The sequence below is a fragment of the Nyctereutes procyonoides genome, unplaced genomic scaffold, assembly GCF_905146905.1.
Source record: "Nyctereutes procyonoides isolate TBG_1078 unplaced genomic scaffold, NYPRO_anot_genome, whole genome shotgun sequence".
Lineage (NCBI taxonomy): Eukaryota > Metazoa > Chordata > Mammalia > Carnivora > Canidae > Nyctereutes > Nyctereutes procyonoides.
Genome location: NW_026575142.1, coordinates 23618654 through 23640584, shown reverse-complemented (window position 1 = coordinate 23640584; position 21931 = coordinate 23618654). Strand labels below are relative to the sequence as shown.

At 37.3% G+C, this 21931-nt stretch overlaps 1 protein-coding gene across 1 annotated transcript in view; it reads right to left on the bottom strand.

Moving 5' to 3' along the window:
* Window positions 1-21931, bottom strand: part of FAP (fibroblast activation protein alpha) — a 73913-nt gene that overhangs the window by 25282 nt on the left and 26700 nt on the right. Inside the window, exons 10-17 of the mRNA XM_055308088.1 lie at window positions 20922-21076; window positions 18785-18888; window positions 16493-16628; window positions 12476-12520; window positions 6355-6459; window positions 6186-6256; window positions 4385-4438; window positions 2217-2341 (exon numbers count right to left, since the gene is read on the bottom strand). Coding sequence (XP_055164063.1) covers window positions 2217-2341; window positions 4385-4438; window positions 6186-6256; window positions 6355-6459; window positions 12476-12520; window positions 16493-16628; window positions 18785-18888; window positions 20922-21076 — 795 coding nt within the window. The remainder of the gene's footprint in view (window positions 1-2216; window positions 2342-4384; window positions 4439-6185; window positions 6257-6354; window positions 6460-12475; window positions 12521-16492; window positions 16629-18784; window positions 18889-20921; window positions 21077-21931) is intronic.

Below are 21931 nucleotides of genomic sequence, written 5' to 3'. Positions count from 1 at the left end.
ATATCTTTTTTGGCCAAACTCTGAGACAGGCTAATGACTGACTGCCCTGGATACAAATGGCCTGTGCATGTGGTTGCAGTGGCACAAAAGGATCAATTGTCCAGAATCCATCCCTTGCATTACTTTTGTTCCATCAGCAGCATGAAGAGGATTTTTACCTATTTAATCTTATTATCTGGGATTTACTCACCATCTCTTGGAGAGTTTGAAGTTACATAATGAGGCTTTACTCTTAGTCCTAAAGGGAAAGATTTCAAGGTTTTTCTTATGATGGCTCAGTGACTCATTTTACTGGAGCTTCAAAAACACCAGACGATGTGATGCTTCCCACACAGTATATTTTTTGCTAAATGGGAAATTACCATACTGCCGAGCAAGAGTGAGTGTGGAAAAGTCAGGCGATTCAAGTTCTAGAAAGGACTCTTCCACCAACTTTTGAGGAGAGCTTAGTCTTCGCTTCCTTGTCTTTTCAGTGGGCACTCAGACTCAAGGAAATATTAGGAAGACAAAGTGATATAAAAGTGGTATAGTGCTTTCAAAAAGGGTTGAAGCATTGTACAAATACAGAATGCATATAAATAGAAATGAATGCATGCAAGTATAGTGTCACTGATGTCTCAATATATCAGCACAAGAACAAGTATTCTGTCAGGCTTTGCAAAAGGCAGTAGTGCTTTGATCTTTAGCACTGATGTTCATTCAACAATTATGCATTATGCATAATTATTGTGCATTATCCATTTTTCTTGGCCTTATGAATGTAAAGATGTAAAGAAAGCAGCCTCTGCCTTCAGGAGAGAAACACAGATGACTCAGTATAGTTAGTTCAATGATACTATATGCCTGGCATGTAAGCTTTCAATATATGTTGCATAAATACATAGCCTGGGTTGAAAAATGTTGCATATAATTTGAGAAGGACATTTAATATATATCTTTTAAGTGCCATCACCACAACTAGCACATATAGCTATGAACAACAATCTCTTGGCTTTTTGAAGATGTCATTGACTCAACATTTTGTGAAAGTAATTGTACCAAACCGACATCTTGTGCCATCTTAAAGGGAGCATTTGGCTTAAAATGTGTATTCATTCCCTCAGTCAGTTGAGCTAGAGCTCCGGTTCTAGGGCCAGATTATTGGGATGAGGAAAGTGGCATGACAGGGCAGGCTTCCTTCTGGGAAGTAAAGACCCTGGGTTCTTCTGCAACTGGTCAGGGACCTCCATCAGTCAAAGGTTCCATTTGTTCTCTGAGCTGCCTTCCACTGGGAGTTGATACCAGAAACAGCAGAGTGGCATGTATTTTGTAATAACATTCTCTGTTTGCTGTTTTTCCACCAGGGAAACTCAGGGATTAATTATGGGAATGCGATAGAGAATGGAAAAGTAGATATTTCTCAAGTCCACTTTCCAAATCTCCATGATGATGCCCACCAAGACCCCAACCTAACTTGTCTCATTGCTTATCATATGTTCAAGATACAGATGTTATTCATAAAATAAAATTATTTGGATAGAAACTATTAACTAAATGTACACACAGCCTTAAAAACCAGGAAGTATTTAGAATATTTTATTCCCTATGACTTTTTGATATTTGAATGAATTACTTATTATGTTTCCAAATTTAGAAAGGACATACTGGGTGAAAAAAAGTTTATTTTCCATCCTCACTGAAACTATACTGCAAAGAAATATTGGCCTCCAAGGGAAGGAGCTCAGGTATCTAGGACATTCTTTCTTCCCCTGGCTGTTAAGTTTAACATTTCTCCAGGCAAATGGGGCCAAAGTCCAGCAATCATTTTAACAGAGAATACTTCATTCTATACTATTGCTGGAGTCTTGCTGTGATAGCTGATAGATGGTGTTTGCATATAACGTTAATGTCATGGTGCCATGGCAGGTAGTTAGTAAGAGCCTGAGATTTACAGTCAACAGATCCTCGCTCCCATCCTGGCTCTGCTGCTTACCAGCAGTGTGGGTCTTCTGAAAGTTATCCTGTTTCCTCCACCGCAAAATATTGGTATAAAAATGCTCTCCTATCTTTCTTTCATTTTTACCCTCCCGCAAACATTAGATAAGATAACATAGGTGAGATCCCCATAAAACAAGTGCTCAATAACTTGTAGTTTAGGATTGATCCTAGGATGGTGGTGATGAGGCTGACAACATTGGCAGTGGGATGGTGTAGCTCATGTTAGGCCCATTACCTACCATAGCAGATAAGTGCATAGTACTTGGCGTAGTCACTGAAACTTGCTGTGTAATATTGGCACCTTTCTTTCCTTAGATGGCAAGTAATGCACTTTTTGCTTGGAGGAGAGCTTCCAATGCTAATTCTAGAGGAAAATGAAAATAAAACTAAGCTGAAATTTTGAGATTGTATTTATCAAAATGTACTACTCCATGTAAAATGACTAATTTACATATTGACATCAAACCCACTCTATTTTTCTCTTGCCAATATCATTTAAAGTGAAGGGGAATTACAGTATTTTGATGTAGCCTGATTTTCAATCTTCTTTGCCTGAATAGGCACAAGCCTGGAGAGAGGAGCCCTTTGGCTTCTCTGCGGTGGGAGAAATATCTAACACCTTGAATGGGAGTGAGGTAACCACTTCCCATAGCCATTCATCTCTTACATCTTACAGAGTGCTTGCCAATGCATAGTTCTTCATCTTCCCATCTCCCTTTTTGTACTCCCATGCAAACATGCAAGGAAAGTCTGGCAGTCTCACCAAGAAAGGGGTCGCTGTTCTAATCATATATCTGGAAGGGGAAATCAGTAATAAGCAAAGTGGAAATTGAAAAAACATAGTTTTTAAGTGCCTCCTGTGCCTTTCATTCTTTTCTGAAGGACGTTTGGGATCAGACAAGCTCTTCCTGGGAATGCTTCCCTCCACCACATTCCTACACAAGCCAACGTTGGGCCCAGCAGAGCCTTCCTCATGGCTCCTGAGTAGGGTGATTGACTTTAATATACAGACTCCCAGACCTTACCCCAAACCCTCAGAATCAGATTCTCATTCAGAGCAGATTAGATGGTATGATGCCAGAATGGGGTCACGGTCAGAGTCTGTTGTTGCTGGTAAAATACTCTGGCTGCTGCAGTGTGTTCCTTCTGCTGCTGCCCCTGACCTTGCCTGGGGCATGGTAGAGGGGAGCCGGAGACATTGCTAGGGCCATAGAGGGATTCTCCCCCAATAGGTAAGAAGTCATGATTCGGGAGGGAGTAGAGGAATGTAGAAGAGGGACAATTTATTATTTCCTTGGTTATAGTTCACATTCTCGTTCGCATTTTGGTGTTACCTCGGAAATGTTAGGTAGTTAGCAGTAAGGGAGCTAAGTCAGCATACCCACGTACAAATTCTGGCTGTAACAGTGTCACCTGCCTCTGAAATTGTGGGACGAAATGAAATTACATATGTAAAGTAGATAAAAAGGTTCCTGGATATAGCAGACCACCGGCCCACGGTAACTATGACTTTTACTTCCATATCCAGAGAGGGCTGTAGAGGGCACCATTCCAATAACCAAGGGGACAACTGGACCAAATTAAACACGATTTAGGAACAGAGATGAATTCCCTCCAATTGTAACAGGTTTATGCCAAAGTAAACCATATTAAAAGAAATCACATAATATGGGACTAAACGCAATGCCTGGTATAAGGATCTGCTAAGTGAATGGATGTCCTCAATTACCTCTGAATTTAGTTGAAATACTTAGTATCGTGTTCATATCAGCATTAGAATTTCTTGATTTTTTTTCTGAAGATATTTTGAGTTAGCTAATATTTATTTATTTTAGAGAGAGCGCATGCATGTAAGCATGCTTGAGTAGAGGGAGGGATAGAGAGAGGGAGAGAGAGAATCTCAAGCAATCTCCCTCCTGAGCTCTGAGCCTGACACAGTGCTTGATCTCACCACCCTGAGATCATGACCTGAGCCGAAACCAAGAGCCAGACGCTTAACCAACTGAGCCACCCAAGCACTCCAGGTGTGTGTGTGTGTGTGTGTGTGTGTGTATGTGTGTGTGTGTTTATACTGATATAGTGTACAATATTCTCTGAATGTTTTATCTTAATTCATATATTACTTTTATTATATTTCAGGCTTTAAAAAATATTCTAGGGCAGCCCAGGTGGCTCAGCGGTTTAGCGCCACCTTCGGCCCAGGGCGTGATCCTGGAGACCCAAGATCGAGTACCACGTCAGGCTCCCTTCATGGAGCCTGCTTCTCCCTCTGCCTGTCTCTCTCTCTCTGTCTCTCATGAATAAGTAAATAAAATCTTTAAAAAGTATTCTATAGATCTAAAGGACTCTGACAGATATTCATTCAAATATTAATGTGTAAAAATTAGAATGAATTGACATAAATTACCTATAGATATTTCTTCTTCCTGGGTAGTCTTCAAATTCATTGCTAGAATAAAACCTGAAAATATATTCAGAAGTTATCAAATAAGTATTGATAACTAAACGGTGATGGAATTTTTAGTATTAACACTAATAAACAATATAGTCCAATGTTCATCTAATGAAACTATATTAATTGGCACTTATGTAGATAAATCATTGCTGTTTACAACAAAATTTAATGTACTTCCTCTGAATTTCAAATCATAGGAGAAAGATTAAATTATGCTGAATATTCTTTTTTTATAGATATACTATGTTCTGATTTATTCGTTATGAGTTACACAAAATAAGGTAAGATATTGATTGATATCACCCCCTTCCTTATCCATGACAAACACTTTACTGGCTTCTCTATGCTCTATTAATTTTTCTGAAGACATTTTGGATTTGTTTTGCAGAAGCTCTGACAAAGGATGAATTTGTTATAAATCCGGAAACTCATGTACGCTATGACACCGCACAAAGGGGCACGTTACTTCACCCAGATGCAAAAGAAGTCACAAGAGAATATACTTGTTACTTAAGTATCTGGGTCCCAGTTCTAACCTGTCTTAATATAGTCATGAAGTGGGAAATCCAATTTAGTGGCATGATTTTCACTCCTCTGTGAGTTCATCTGAATATCACAAAGTTAACTGTCTTTTTTTTTTTTTTGGAAGAGTGTAATAGGATGTAAAAAGTCAGGTTCGGTTACTATTTTTTAATTCTTAGGACTATTCAGCGGCCTATAGGTACTTCTGTATCTTCACTGTCAAAAACACTTCATTATCCCCAAGTAGAAAAAAAAAAGGTCAGAGAATGCAAACCACTCCTAGGATTAAAAGTGTCTTCTTTACTCACTTCACGTGACTCCGATTGAGGGACAGTCACTTGCACTTGCCTTCCCACAGCATCTCAGACTATCGGTGAGTACACTACTCACTATCTTTTCCAAACAGCCCCCTCCCCCCATAGCTTTCCTGTTCTGTCAGAGGCTTCGAGATTGCCTTCATCTAAGCCTTGCAATGAGTCCACTTTGCCTTTCTTTTCCCTTTTCCTTCACAGCCATGAAGTCAGCAGTCTTGCTCATCCTCCATCTGTCCTTGTGGTCATGTCCCCTTCCTCTCATTCATTTAGCAAATCTTTACTGAATTCCAGCTCTGTGTCAGGAACTGTGCCAAATGCTAAGGCAAGAAAAAGGAGGCATAGCTTTTCCCTCCAGAGTCCATATCTCATTGCCACTGTTCCAGTTCAGGCCTCCATCATCACAGGCCTAGATTATGACCATAGCTGGGTCTTCCTGCCTTGGTTTTCCCCTACCTCTGTTTCTACTTGACAGTATGTGGTAGGAAGTAATTGCTCAAAAAATGATGGCTGTTGCAGCTAATGATCTGAAATTTATATAACAGTGGATCACTACCAAAATATTTCTGTATCTATGGGCTGCCCTTCATGGACTTTTGAAGCTTGCTCATTTCTTCAAGTGCTGAAAAGTAAAATTTCCATTTAGAAGTAGTTATTTTTAAAAATTTATACTTTTAATTAATTATCTACCAAGTATCAGAAGAGAAATGACCACTTACCAAATATTCTTTCCTGAAAGCTATCATGTTAACTGGCTATTAAAGAACGTGCAATCTTAATGAAACCACAGCTATCTGAGCTAACCTACAGAGTAAGGAAAAAAAAATGCTCTTAACGAAGAAGTGGGTACAGTATCACTTGTGTGTCCATCAGTGCCAATTAAAACCTGAATGGTGCATCATGCTTCATGCAATACTTACAGTGAATCCTGTGTTACTCTGAATATATTTATGGCCTCCCACTTGCCACTTGTAATTTGAATAGCATTTTCCTATAAAAAGACAAACATTATGTTGTGTGAAGCTGAGCGTTATTTGAGCAACCTCAAGTGAATGATCTTTGAGGAGATAAATCTTGGAAGGAACATACCACAGTGTCTTTGATATAGTGAATATGTTTGTAGCCATCCTTGTCGCTAAATATTTTGTAGTATGAAATGGCATCATAGCTGAAAACTGGTGTTGAAACAAAGAACTGAAAGAAATGAACAGAGGTTATGTTCAAAAGACAAACCAAACTAAAACTATAGATTTTTTCAAAAGCAGTGGATAGTTCTGATTATAGGAACTAGAATGCCTTGCCTCCCCTGCCTTCCATCACTCACATCTGAAATTCCATTCTTTCAGATAGACAGCTTTTTTAGTGATTCTAACAGGCATTTTCACATTCCAACTGCTGCTTAATTGCTACTACATACCCCTGTGTTTATAATGTTTAATTTGATTGAATGTCTATGCTTAGAGAGTATGTGGTTTGAAATACAGTTAAAAGGATCACAAGTAAGTGTTGATATTTAGCCAAGTCAAACTTCAAAATGTGCTATTTGACCAAAGTGTGACTCATGAGGGCTGATAATTCTTTTGATTTTTGTTTTGTCTGATGCCAAGCACCTAATGCCAATGATTCAATGAAGACATTTTAAAGATGAAAATATCATGGCTTGCTAGCCACAGTTTTTAATGGTGGTAGGAAGAAACTTCTAGACTTGAGAAATAAAATGTTACCAGGACAAGAAAGTAGGAGGTTTACTCCTTGAGCTCATGGAGGGAAGCAGGCCTTGTTGCCTGTCTCTGACCTCTCCTCAGGGCCCCCACTGGCCACTTGCTGGGAACTGCTGAATGACCGAAGGAGTCCCCGATATTCAGCTTTCTTATGCCTGGAACAGAGGAAGCCATACCTCTATATCCTGAATGGCTTAGATAACTAAAACCTACAAATGTCCTCACATGGAATTTTAGCTAGTAGTTTCTCACATTAAAAAAAAAATAGCCTTATCTTACATCTGTTGGGCTCTTTTTCTCCTGGTCATTGGGTTGTAAAAGAAAGGTCAGGTGGTAAAATGACGACATGAGGAAAGAGCTACTCTGCATTGTGCCCAGTAGATATTCTCACAAATAATCCCAAACCGGCTCTCTCTAGCCAGAAGTGCTTCCACAGGACAGTGAAACAAGATGTTCGACTCCTTCAGAACTAAGTGACAACAACCAAACCACCAGTATCTTTTAGTTGGTATAGACCTTTTTAGTGATGGCTCCCTGTGTGACCTGATCATTGATGCTCTTTGATAAAACTGATGGCTATGATTGCATGATGTTAAAATGTAACTTATTTGATGTGGTGTCTATAGTGGTCCGAATAGTGTTGTCCAAAATTCATTTGAACCCAGAACCTCTGAAGATGACTACCATGGACTGAATGTTTGTGTCTCCCCAAAATTCATATTTTGAAACCCTAACCCCCATTAGGATGGTATTAGGAGGTGGGACCTTTGACAGGTACTTAGGATTAGATGAGGTCACAGGGGTAGAGCCCCCATGAACGAGATTAATGCCCTTATAAGAATCACTAGAGAGCTTGCTTCCCTTGTTCTATTCTCTCCCATGTAAGGATACAAGATGTGCAACCTAGAAGAGAGCTCTCACCAGAACCCAATCATGCTGGCACCCTAATCTAAGACTTCCAGCCTCCAGAAGTGTGAGAAATCAACTTCTATTGTCTATAAACCACTCAGTCTATGGTGCTTTGTTTCAGCAGCCCAAATGGAGGAAGATAATGACCCTATTTGCAGATATAATCAAGCTAAGAATATAGATGTGATCATATTGGATTAGGATGGGCCCTAAATCCAATCCAGCTGGTGTCCTCATAAGAAGAGATGATACCACTAGACATAGAGGGACACAATGAATAGCCAGCCAAGGAAGTTCAAGTACTGTCAAGAGCCACCAGTTGCTGGAACGAGAAAGAATTCCTCCCTAGAAGCTTCAGAGGGAGCAGCACCCTGCTGGCATCTTGACTTTGGACGTACAGCCTCCAGGCTGGTGACAGAGTAAATTTCTATTGTTTTAAGCCATCAAGTTTGTGGTACTTTTTTGCAGTGGTCCCAGGAAACCTCAGGTACTAAGTCTTATCACTTTGGCATAGAATGGATGTCTTTCACAAATGAAAAATGGGTTTTGAGACTCATGCCTCTAAATGAAATCGAGGGTGAACTGAGTGAAAAAAAGGTCCAGGAAAAAGAAACTCTGGCTCACAATTTTGTGGATGGAATTTCATTAGTATAGATCATCCTGACAAGCCCTTCTTCCATTTTAGAATGCAGCTTTGCCTTCTTAGGCAAATGATGATATACTTACTAGTAACCACTTCACAATGCCTCCCTCTCACTCCTCGGGGTGAAAGACAAAACCCAGCTCTGCACTGTCTTTATCACTAAAATGGAACCAGGGTCACAAAATATTTTGAGATGCCAGAGTAAAAACATATTCTCCTCACACCTCCGGTTAGTAAGGAACTGTAAAGAAAAAGGTTTTGTTCTAGATTCAAACTTAAAATTTCACTTTCATTGAAAAAAAAAAAAGAGGGCAGAGGGTTATATTTTAAGATATTAGAATCAGGCAAACAGGAAGACTATCTCTGCTAAACAAAGACTGTTATCTTCTCCCTTTTTATTGCATTCATTGAAGAGAGCTGCTTTAGATGGACGGGTAACTTGGGTGAGCTAAAGAGAGTGTGAAATATTTCCGCCTTCACTTTAGCAGAGCTAGAGCCATCGTGCATCCTGAGTTAAGTGCTTCTTGCGGCCACTCACACCTGGATCCTAGATAAGCTCTCATAACGAGGTGGTCCTCAGTTTTAACAAGGCCTTTTCACAGCCCCTTTATCATGCTTAGGTTTTCTGATAAATTACTCACCTCTATGTGCAAAGCCATTTCAAACATTTTACTTGGAAGGTAAGATTATTTACCACCAGATAATTTCTTCCCATGGCTGGTGAACAACCTGAGGTCTTGCTTATCAAAGGCTGATGCCTAAACGGAGTCCACATTCGGTGAAAAGCCCAGACTCAGCATCGGGTAGAAAGCTCATTTTTCTGGCAACTGAATTGAGCCAGCTTTATTTAAGGTTCATTTCCTTGTTTCTTACTTAAAAGTAAAAAACAAATGAAACCCCAAAACCCAAAACAACTCTCGTTTTTGTGAACAAAGGGATTTTGCCAACAGCTAAGGGAAGTGTAGTGTATGGCTTAATGACTTTAAAATAATTTAAGTGTGGTTTTGCACTCTAAGCTTTATGCTTTTAGTGCTTGCTCTCCAAATTTTACCAATTCCATACTAGATTCTTTGATTAAAGGTTTCTTTTTGTCTGTTCTCTACAGGGCAAGGAATAGTTTGTTTAAAGTGAACTTGTGGTTGTTATTTTTCAGATCAAATACCAAAGGAGAATTTAGGCTCTTTCCCCCAAACTAAGACACTGAACATCTGATGCTGGAGGGCAGAAAGTGATAGGTAAAGCTCTATTCGCCAGGTCCGTGCCTGCAGCTAACAGGTGCATTGCTTTTTGCAAGTCATTCACTCTCACTCCTCTGATTCACAGGTGTTTTCCAAAGGTGTTTTCCAGTTTAAATCCCCTTGATAAATTCTAAAGGATCAACTTCTCTAAAGTCACTCTTTGGTTTTAGACTAATATGATTAACCAGTACACTTTCTCTAAAAACTTCATAAATATTACTTGAACAAATGTCTGAAAGACATAAGTATTTCTAGGTTATTTCTGGATAGTTTTATTAAGCCATTGGTTTGATTATAGGTCAAAGGAAGCTATCCAGCGTTTATGACATACGAGTTATGAGCATATGAAGTTATGCCCTGACTTTTAAAAGACATGTCAAAACTTGTAAAATCTAATGACTGACCTCTTCAAAGCAGCTGCCTTGGGAGAATGTGAACTTTCTCTTGAAAGCTATCACTGCAAAGGTTTTTCAACAATACCTCTTCTGGTATTTAGAAAATTTACTGACTATTGGGTAAATTTTAGGAATTTGAGATGAATACATGAAAAAAATAATTTTTCCCAGTAGAATTCCAAAGCCACAGATATTAAAATGATCTAGCACAAAACATATATTGCAGATAAATAATGCATTATTCACTAGATTTATTTTGGCATGATTTTTTAAAACTGATTTTTTATTTAATGTAGGGATCTCATCTTCCCTCAAAAGATATGCATGTGCCTCCACTGAGGATATTTTTAAACAATGTTCTTCGGCTTTAGAAAGCAATTAATTAATTAATTAATTGATCCATTCATCCAGCTCATATTTGCTGAGGTTGCAAGGCTGGTGCTATACAGATTGTAAAAGTTGATAAGATATAAATATTGATGATTCTAAGATGCTTCTAAGTAAGAGATTTCAAAAGATGCATTCTAAAATACTTCAGAGTTTTTTGAATGCTGGTAGCATTTTCACAATAAATGTGTATGAATTTCTAAAATCATGTCTTTAAGAAGACTATTGATATCATTTATTTGTAAAATATCTAGTATCTATTTGTAGATAAAATATCTAGTATCTATTTGTAGATAAATACAAATCGTTAATCTATTATCTATCTATTTGTAAAATCGTATCATTCATGTTATTCTGTAATAACTTCAGCTACATTATCATCAAGGAGAATACAACCAAAGGAAGTCTTCATTCTTTACTGGAAGTTAAAGGTTAACATTCCCTTTCCTCAAGTTTTCAAACAATGACCTAGGAATTACCTTTTTGGAGGAGAAGCTTTGAACTGAACAACATTCCAAAAATTTAGAAAGTTCTGTCCTTTCACTAAATATTTCTGATTTTTCTTGTGTTGCTTAGTACAGTGGCAAAGGGTGAACTCAAATAGGACTTCCCCATTTTTTTCTGGATTACACACTTATCCTTGTTACCTCGCTATTTTAGAATATAACTTACATTTACTGTATATATTTAATAAAGTAATAACTATCCTCTAGTTAATGACTAAAACAGAACTGTTTTTAACTAAAGACAAAGCAAACATGTGTAAGCTAAAAATCGCTAAATCCAGAAAAGTGCAAAACAGTTTTTAATATCTGAAGATATTTTACTTTGAAATTTACCTTCTTTATACTCACCTTAACTTTGAATTTTTATGAGTTATCATCTTACAATTGACTCTGAATTTTTTATTGTTCTTGTACCATGGGTTAATGTATTAAACCAGGTCCTAAAGTTTCCTTTTTCTTTACATGTGCTACTCAGAGAAACTTGTGTATGTGTTTTTTAATCCAAATGCTAGTTGAATTCAATCATATGTTTGTAATAAGTGGAAGCATCCACACAACATCCACTTATTCTCTGTCCAGTTGTGTATTCTTCATATGGTATATTAGACACAATTGAGAATTTTGTAAAACGTGATTTTTTACACTAAAAATTTACACAAATCACTGAATAAACCTATCTCCCCAAACCTATATATAAGTGATCACAAACCATCACAAAGCACACATTTTCCTATTTGATACCACTTAAAAACTGGAAAAATATATAATTCATTTATTCATTTCAGCGTATATAAAATCTAATGAGGTAGATTGTCTTTAAATTCCTAAGAATACCAGTGTATTTGATTCCTCTGGTTAGTAATTATTATTTTAAGCTGATCAGGAATGTAATCTTTTGAAAAATAATCTTTATTTTATTCATTTAATAAAATATTAATTATGATACCCGGGATTCAACTGAAAAAGTCAAGGATGGGACATGAGGAATATGATTTGTTCTCAACAGAATTTTAAACATCTAGACATTAAATTTATCTGGCACACAATTGCTGAAAGGATCACTACCTTTTTTTTTTTTTACCTTGTTATTTTTTCTATGAAACAAGTAGTGTCAGTTTGAATACATTTAAAATAGTGCTTTGGGGATCCCTGAGTGGCTCAGCAGTTTGGCACCTGCCTTTGGCCCAGGGCATGATCCTGGGGACCTGGGATCGAGTCCCACATTGGGCTCCCTGTGTGGCACCTGCTTCTCCCTCTGCCTGTGTCTCTGCCTCTCTCTCTGTGTCTCTCATGGATAAACAAATAAAATGTTTAAAAAATAAATAAAATAAAATAAAATAAAATAGTCCTTTGATAGCTGAGAATCTGGCAAGTGACAGTAAAATATAAGGAAAAGATAGCAAAATCATACTCCACCAGCCCATCCAGTTCTGCTTTCTTCTATATGTTCCTGGGCCTAAAAGAAAGATCACAACAAACATACTATTAGGAGAACAGTTTTTCCTAAATATAATCTGGGCATTTGAACCAGTTAAGCTGCCTACTCAAAGTGTACTATTGTTAATTGAGTAACTTCACACTTGAGTTTAAGATGGCCATATTTAAAATCTTATACATCAGTGCTATTGCATACACATGAGTGATCTAAGGGCTGTATCTTACTCCAAACCTTTTATAATTCTGGTTTAATTTTCCATGAGGCAGTGCCTGGAATTATTACATCTATGGGAGCCTAGCACAACCCAAGCACTTGGTGTCATGCAGTTACAAAAGGCATTTCACAGTGGAGTTTAGGTTAATTTTTTCTATTCTTAGTCTTATTAAATAGGTAGGAATCTTAAAATGTGTGCTGGATCTTATTTTGGTATATATTTTGGCATAATACAGTCAATCATTTATTGAACAGAATTTAGAAAGCTTAAAAAGGATGAATAGGTTTTCCTAGTCAAGTAATTAGAAAGAACATTCTCGGTGAAATGAACAACACAGAGGCCAAGCCAGCTTAGTAGACCACAAGGGTGGTTCAGTATGGCTGAGTGGAGGGTGACCATCAAAAAGAGTCAAAGATGAGGGAAGATGCAGGGGTATCAAAACAATTTTGGAGAAATTTTTATGCCACCCTAGGAATTTTGGACTTTCACTCTGGGCACATCCTTTGAAGGATTTCAAAATCACAATTTGGAAAATATAATTGAGAACGTGATACAGAGAATGGATTAGAAATGAGTAATTCTAGCTAGAAGGAGACAGAGAGACCAATTGGAAGGCTATTTTAATGTTTGGAAAAAGGATGATAAAGGCCTAAAACCCTGGATCAATAGTGAGGATGAACCAGAGAAGATGTAGCCATTTGAGGGACAAATGGTAACAAAACCTCTGGGATAGATAAAAACCACCTGAAGAGTAGGTTGAGAATTGTGGTAAAGACTGTAAGATTATCAGCAACCATTTTCTCTTTTTTGCTAGGAATATAGGTGGGCTACATTTCACAGGCCTCCTTCCTGTAGGACGTGGTCATTTGAGAAGCTCTAACCGATGGTGTGTGAGCCACTTCTAGAACTAACCTACAGAAGCCTCTTGTACATGAGCCTCCACTCCCTTTTCCATTCTCCAGCTGATCATTAGTGGTCATATTCAAATGAGGTTTGAATAACTTTGAACTAGCCCTGAAACTCACTAGATAAGACAGCAGAAATGCCATCAGCCTGAGCACCTCATCCCCCACCCCTCATCATCCCCCATTTACCTGGACTTACTAGTTGGTAGTAATGTGAATGTGCAAAATATTTCTATTGTATTAGCCCGCTGAGTGACTGGAAGGGTTCTATGGCTGGTATAGCAGTTAGCCTACCTTGCAAATACATTAATTTGGAGAATAATACGATTTTTAGAGAATAGAAAAAGAAGAGCTGGAAACAAAAAGAACAGTCAGTGAAGAAGAAAGAGAACCACGAGAGAGTACTGTTACAAGAAGCAAGGAAATAATAAATCTGAAGGCACAGCTTTGTTGTCTAACTCAACACTTGGTTGTTCTAAAATCTGAAAATGTGTTCCATGTATTTATCAAATTATTTTGAAGCAGAGGTTGTTTTGAAATCCTAAGGTTAATTAAACCTGGAATTCTAAATTTAATCACTGTTTTGGGCTATAAAGCTAAAGTTTATATTCCAAGGAATTCCACAGCTCCTTGAATAAGTATCCTATATATACTGTCAGTTTCGATTAAAGTTGTCCCTGATTTTGATAAATTAGAATTTCAGATTCCAAAGCAATTGCCGTTTTTAAATGCCTAGTTTTGAGAATTAAAAATTGTATCTAAATGACTGATCTTGTAGTTTTAAACTAATGAAAGTAAAGCAATCATTCCTCATACCTAGATTCAGTGAAAACATTGAAGATATATTCCTCCAAAGCTGATTTATCAGATAAATGGTTTCTAATTAACTACCACAATCAAGTTTATTCTCCCCCCCCATGCTACTGCATTAAAGCCAACATCTTTCTGTTTTGTATTTCAAAATATAAATAAGATAAAAATAAGCTTCTAGCAGATTCCATCAAAATTAGTCAAGCTTCTTACAGAGTAGTGATTTAAAAAAATATTTTTAGCCCGAGTAATGTTGACTATTATAGTCCTGATATATTTCCAAATAGATTCATATGACTCTTTTCTTGCAAAACATAGTGTCCTAATTTTGAGATGGAATTTAGTGATTTACTTTGATTGCTCTGAGCTTTTTTCCTAACTTTATAAAATAGGTTTATTCCATATTCGGTTTAATGAAATGTCTCCATAATTAGAAGTCTTATGAAATGTATCCATCAAATTTCCTATTTGAAGATAACATTTTGTATTTCTTAGTCTCTAATATGAGTCCTTATGAGCAGGCTCATTTTAAAGCTTTTAGATAGCTGAAGTACTTGTCTAGCTCATTAATTTAACAAATTATGTTTGGATTTGAACAATAGAAACAAAACTCAACAATAAATCTATGCCTAATTTGCGAGTTTTTTCTTCCTAAAATTAGCATAGTATGGAGTATTCTCAAGATAACAGGAGAGCAGGATAATTTGATCTGCTATTTCATGTCATACTCTCAATTATCTACTGTTAATTTTAAAATGGGAATATTTGGCTTTTTTATAATATCCATTTTCTCTGAAATTTTTATTTTTCAATTTTGACACTGAATAGAACATAGCACCATTAGAATTTTTTTGTTTTTTTGTTTTTAATAGAACATATCTATTTTCCTAATAGAGCCATCTTATCTTTTCATCATTATTTTTTTTTTCTTTTTTATAAATTAATTTTTATTGGTGTTCAATTTACCAACATACAGAATAACACCCAGTGCTCATCCCGTCAAGTGTACCCCTCAGTGCCCGTCACCCATTCACCCCCACCCCCCACCCTCCTCCCCCTCCACCACCCCTAGTTCATTTCCCAGAGTTAGAAGTCTTTATGTTCTGTCTCCCTTTCTGATATTTCTCACACATTTCTTCTCCCTTCCCTTATATTCCCTTTCACTATTATTCATATTCCCCAAATGAATGAGAACATACACTGTTTGTCCTTCTCTGGTTACTGTGGCCAAGTTCAAAAAGGGTGTTGCCTGAGTTCTCCTCTGGGATTTTGATGGAATCTTGTCTCACATTTAGATCTTTCATCTATTTTGAGTTTATCTTTGTGTATGGTGCAAGAGAGTGGTCCAGTTTCATTCTTCTGCATGTGGATGTCCAATTTTCCCAGCACCATTTATTGAAGAGAGTGTCTTTCTTCCAGTGGATCGTCTTTCTTCCTTTATCGTATATTAGTTGAGCATAAAGTTCAGGGTCCACTTCTGGGTTCTCTGTTCTGTTCCATTGATCTATATGTCTGTTTTTGTGCCAGTACCACACTGTCTTGATGAACACAGCTTTGAGGTATAACCTGAAATCTGGCATTGTGATGCCCCCAGATATGGTTTTCTTTTTTTAAAATTCCCCTGGCTGGATTGGCAGAATTAATATTGTGAAAATGTCAATGTTACCCAGGGCAATTTACACGTATAATGCAATCCCTATCAAAATACCATGGACTTTCTTCAGAGACTTAGAACAAATTATTTTAAGATTTGTGTGGAATCTTTTCATCATTATTTTGGGGGTTTTGACTGCCAGTGGTATCATCCCAAAAGGATGGATTTCCATCCTAACTCAGAACCAGACACCTTATTTCTCCAATTGTTTCATTTAGCCTTTTTCTCTATGCAGTATCAGTGCTAAAGTCATTTTTAATAAAAATAATGGGCTGAATAAGGAGGGATTTGTTTGCAAAGCAATCAAGAATTGAATGTGTTAATTCTGGCCTTATAATACAAAATGTTAGCCCCCTCATGGGCTTTCATCTTCAGAAATATACCTCTGGGGTTCTAATATAACCTACCTTTGGACAATCCCATGTCTGCCAGCCTTCCCTGAAATCACATATGGACAGAACTGAAACGTTCTGGATTCTTTTTAGCCACTGCAAACATACTCGTTCATCAGTAACCCATGTGAGCCAACTGAAATAATAATCACTGCAAATAAAGGAAAACAGATAGTCACAGCCATAAAGTAGCATCACATCAAATAATTTCTTAACGTTTGTTTTCTAAAGGATGTATTTTAGTATTATGAAATATTTATCCCATAGATAAGGAAAGTAAAACATTCCCTTTTCCACAGAGAAAGCTTAAATATACTTGCTGATTTTTATTTTATTTATTTTATTAAAAAAATTTTTTTAAAGAGAGTGCACATGAGCCCAGGACCGGGGCAGGGGGTGGGGAGTGGGGGTGGCAGAGAGAGAGGGAGAGAGAATCTCAAGCAGGTTCCCTGCCCAGTGCAGAGTTCAATGTGGGGCTCCACGTCACAACCCTGAGATCATGACCTGAGCCAAAATCAGGAGTCAGATGTTTAACTGACTGAACCACCCAGGCTCCCCATACTTGCTGACTTTTAAGAATATCTCTAAGAGACCTCATTCACCTAGTGGACTTATTTTATGCTTGAATTTTCTCCTCACTTTGGATTTTTACATCTTATGAAAAATCTTTAGACATGAGACAAAGTTATTGGTCCATCTACAGGGGAAAAAGCATGAAACTGGTGATTTTGCACAGGTAAACTCATTTTTTTCACTTTTTAACTAGCTGAGAGCCAAGTGTGATAAATGCCCATCTTTCTCTCCAGGCATGTTTGTGTTGGAGCTGAGTTTTAACTGTGACCATGGTCAGCGGTTGAAATTCAGATTTACTGCAATAATCAGAGATGATGTATACTAAGTAACTCAAATAATGCTTGGCACACAGTTGGTGTCAATGAATGGCAGCAATCATTACTCCACTCTGAGGACGAAGCTGTAGATAGAGAACATCAGTGTAAATAAACCACAGAATTCTGGACATTGATGTAAAAGAAATCACAGAACTGGAAGGGTCTCTGGCTCAGATTCTGGTTTTACCTCCTACTAGTTATACTATTTAAGGCTACTTACTTAACATGTCTGTGCCTCTGTTTCTATATAAAATGGGAATAATAATATTACCAAATTTAAAGCTTGCTACAAAATTTGTTGAGAGTGCTTGAAGTTCTTGAGATTTCTGCCTGCTTCATGGTGAGGGCTACGAAAATGTTAACTATTACTGTTACATTGTCAGGATTTTATAGATGCTCCAACAAGCCTCTTGACTCCTTCTACAGCACCCTTCTATCATTTCATTTGGCTCCTAAGGAGAATGATACTTAAAAAGAAAAAAAAAAGATGTATTTAGTCGAGCTTTTGTTAACTAGATTGGGGCTGAGGGAGTAATGGATCATCCAAAAAAATAACAATAATAATAAAGCTATTTTAAATTACCCACAAGTGGATTCACCCTGGAAGGGCCCAGCAGAGGCCTCTGCTGAGGTTCTTTACCTTGTTAGTGATCAATCATTCGGCCTTGGCTGACTCTCCTGCATGGGCCAGCAGGAGGAAAAGCCAAGCCCTGGCCTACAAGGGTTTGGGAAGTGGTAAAGAAGCCCACCAGGCAGGGCATAGGGCACCTCTTACCTTTATCAGCTTCACCCAGAATGACCACAGAGGACTGATGGAGATGCTGCAGGGTTGCTATAATCAGGGTTAATCAGACAATATCTACCTAGGGTGCCATGCTGGGGAAGTGAGACTGCTTCATGTCCCTGTCTAACTGTAGTTAACCCCAAACAGATAATTGTGCCAACAGATAATTGTGGATAGACTTCATTCTAGTAAAAAATAAAATGCTAATATTTGGAGAGGGTTGACTTTTTTCCTCTTGTTTGTCATGCATATGTGAGCAAGCATGATCTCTAAATTCTGGGTTGGAAAGTAGACCAGAGTTGAGAGAAGCCATGCTGAGAACTTGTATGAATTATACTATCTGCCTACTGATCCCAAGTTTACATTCACACATCTGAGGGAAATATCCCTTATATCATCACTAAGATCACCTTTATATGTGTGAAAGAGGCTAGTATTTTAAAATCAATTTAAGAAACTTATTCGTGATTTTTAATTTGATTATGTATTCGGGTTTGCATGCCAACTTTATTTATTTATTTTTGCTTGGAATATAAACACCATAAACTCACTAGAAAAGAAGCGTAAATCCCGATAAAGAAATTTCAGTGTTAAAATTCAGTTTAAGGTGGGAAGCATCTGAGCTTACTATACCTTGATGCTATCATTGCTGGAACTGGCACTTCTCTGGGACCTGTCTGCTGAGGATAAGTGGTATCGATAATAAATATCCGAACAACAGGGTTCTTAGCTCCAGCCTGCCAAAACATTGGAGATAAAATTTAGATGAATTCTAAATTCATAAAATTCTAATTATTGCCAACATATTAAAGACACTTTAGGAATTTAGGCATATTTTTATAAGCTAATAATATTAAGTATATTACTGTGAAAACATTCTAATTATAACATGACCAGGAATCTCATTTCAATTTTACTTGCAGGGCAACTACAAATATTGTGTCAACCAGAGTGAAAACACACATTTTAAGTGATTAATGAGGGGGCTTTGATTCATAGGGAAAAATATTTTGGATATGAAAATGCAGTTCCATAATTGATATTCTCTTTTCTGACTTTCAAGACAGATATTTCCTATAATTATTATTATGATACGTATAACAATCGTTTCTCCATGTGCTAAAGGGAGTGTGGGGTGGGGAGAGTGTAAAGAATGAATAATGAAAGATACCTTTTGCCTTGTACCTATAGTTTGGTCTAGGACAGTCATCACTCACTCTCCTTGCTGGTTATATTACTACTTCTTTCATCCCCCCCAAATTAGGGAAATGTCACCTCCAAATAAAGTGCCCGTGGAATTTGCACTTTCCTTGTTTTGTACTTTCTGTGCTATTATACACCCTAAATTTACATGACAGTGTAGTTCACACCCAGACAGCTTCTTAGAGTTCCTGTTATTTTAACACAGAAAAAGAGAGTCTTATAATTGTTAAACAGCTTAAGTCCAGGAAGTTTAGGTTCACAGCCTTAAATGACTCTGGGCTGTTCGGATTCATCTAAAGAACTGTCCAGGCTCTCCTCTGACCCGTTTCACTCTGAGGTTCAACTGGGACTTCTGGCTTTTTGCAAGATGTCTCACTTCTCAGTCTGATTTCAGATGTTTCAACAACTTCAGTCTTCAAGGAAGCATGAAAGTTTGGGTCCCAACTTCTCTGCCAGTGTCAGTCTTCAATTCTGGGTTCCTCCATCTCTTCCTGCTCCCTTCCACCCTCCTAAAGATCCAAGCTCTTTTACATCCCAGGCCCCAAGTACCATACCTCTTGCTTCCAAATATCTCCAGCTTTCAGACTTTGTACACAGCCATTGAGAGATCTCCTACCTAAACGTACACCTCCTGTCCACTGCCTTTTCTCAAATGACCTTTAACATAAATTTTAGACTATCTGCTATTTCTACTTCTCTGACCACAGCCACTTTGGCTCGCATCGAAAAGCACTTGTGTGTATGCACATCTGTCCCATCCGTGTCATGTATGGGGACCCACTGGGTCCATCCATAACAGTGCTCTCTTTGGCAAGTAAACACAATAGGAACTAAAGAACAAAGAACTATTTTCTAAAATCACTTCCATGCCTTTTGAAAGAAGAGGATTTGATCCCCTTTCAGGTTTTTTGTCTATATCAAATTAGGATATGACGCTTCTCCACCATATGACCTTCCAAGTGACCTTGCTGTTCTCCCACTACAGACACAGGACCCTTCTCTTCGGACAGGGGACTGAATGAAAAGTATGTACACTAAGAATTCTACAGTGGTTATTCAAGAAACTCTGGGCTCACTCCATGTCTAATTTCCTCAAGGAAGAAACTAGGCTTATAAACTTAACCTACCTTGTGTGTCCAGAAAAGATCACAACTCATACCTGCTTCTACCTGACAGGAACATCAAGTTCAACATTTGTATTTTCCATTCTAGTCGGCATTTACATGAGAATTCAAGAGGGAATTGCAAAACAGAACTTTACCCTGAATTTGGAGCATGAAATATGAAAAATTAAAATTAAGTTAAGCTTGTTTTTCCTCCATAATCTAGACCATATGTTTTTCAAAGATTCTGCGATGGATTTTGCAAAGACTACTTCATCCAGCACAACCAGATGTCCAAAGCAACAGATGTCCACATAAATAATAGAGCACAGTACAATGTTTGCCTTACAATGCACAAGGATAAGAAGCTCTCCAAACTTGTTGATCCCACCTCTATTCATGGTATTGGTTGCTCATTTTGACACCGGAGGAATAGAAGCATCTGCTAAAAGTACTCAACATACCTTTGGGTATGGAATATTTATTGTTCTAGGATATTGTTCATCACCATAATAGGAATAGGCAATAACTGGTATCTCTGTATCATTAAATTCTGCATATGCCAAAAATTTTCCATTAGGAGACCACCAGAGAGCATGTTTTGTAGCAAGCATTTCCTCTGAAAGATAAATACAAGCATATTAATTACAATTATAACTTACTCTTAAGATCAATGTAAATGCCTCAAAATACATTATATTAGGCATTCATTGACTGAAATAATTTATTTAATGTGGATGTGACATGTGCCAAAATTTGGTTATGAAAAAGGATAATCTGAATTTAAAGAAATACTTTAACCTTATACCCCATATCAAACATCAAGCAGTCTTCTTAAGAATTGATATGAATCAGAAGTGCTATTATTTGAATAAACTAATTAAACATTTCAACAATAAATGATTTTTTCCTTTGAGGCAGCTTCTGGTTTCTATAGTCACCTAAAGTACCCAAACAAGAACTATAATTAAATACTACAGAGTGACATAAACGTTGGAAGTTAACTTTTTCTCCTGGGAATATTTTTAAAAACAACAATAACACTTCAGTTATTTATTTTTTAGTATTGGCAAAGACTATAAAACCTTTTAATGTCAAGTCCCGGACCCTACATGGCATAGAAAGAGGACACAAGTCACGAAAACATCAAAAACTGGGGATATTTCCCTGCAAAATTATGTGGACTGCTGTTTCGTTTTGGAAGAAAGACTTATTTCTCAAGAAAAGAGAAACCTGAGGTAATGTACTAACAGCATCTAAGGACCACATACTTCTTGAAATATAAATTATTATTACCACTTTATAATGCTTATGAAAATAAACTCTCTCAGGCCAATTATTAGATTTTGCTCTTTCAGAACAGGCACATTCTGTTCCTAACCTGATAAAAGCTTTCAGAAATGTCACCCTTCATCTCAGTAACGTACTCATCTCTATCTTACTAAATATATGCAATTATTTTCAATTAAAGCCC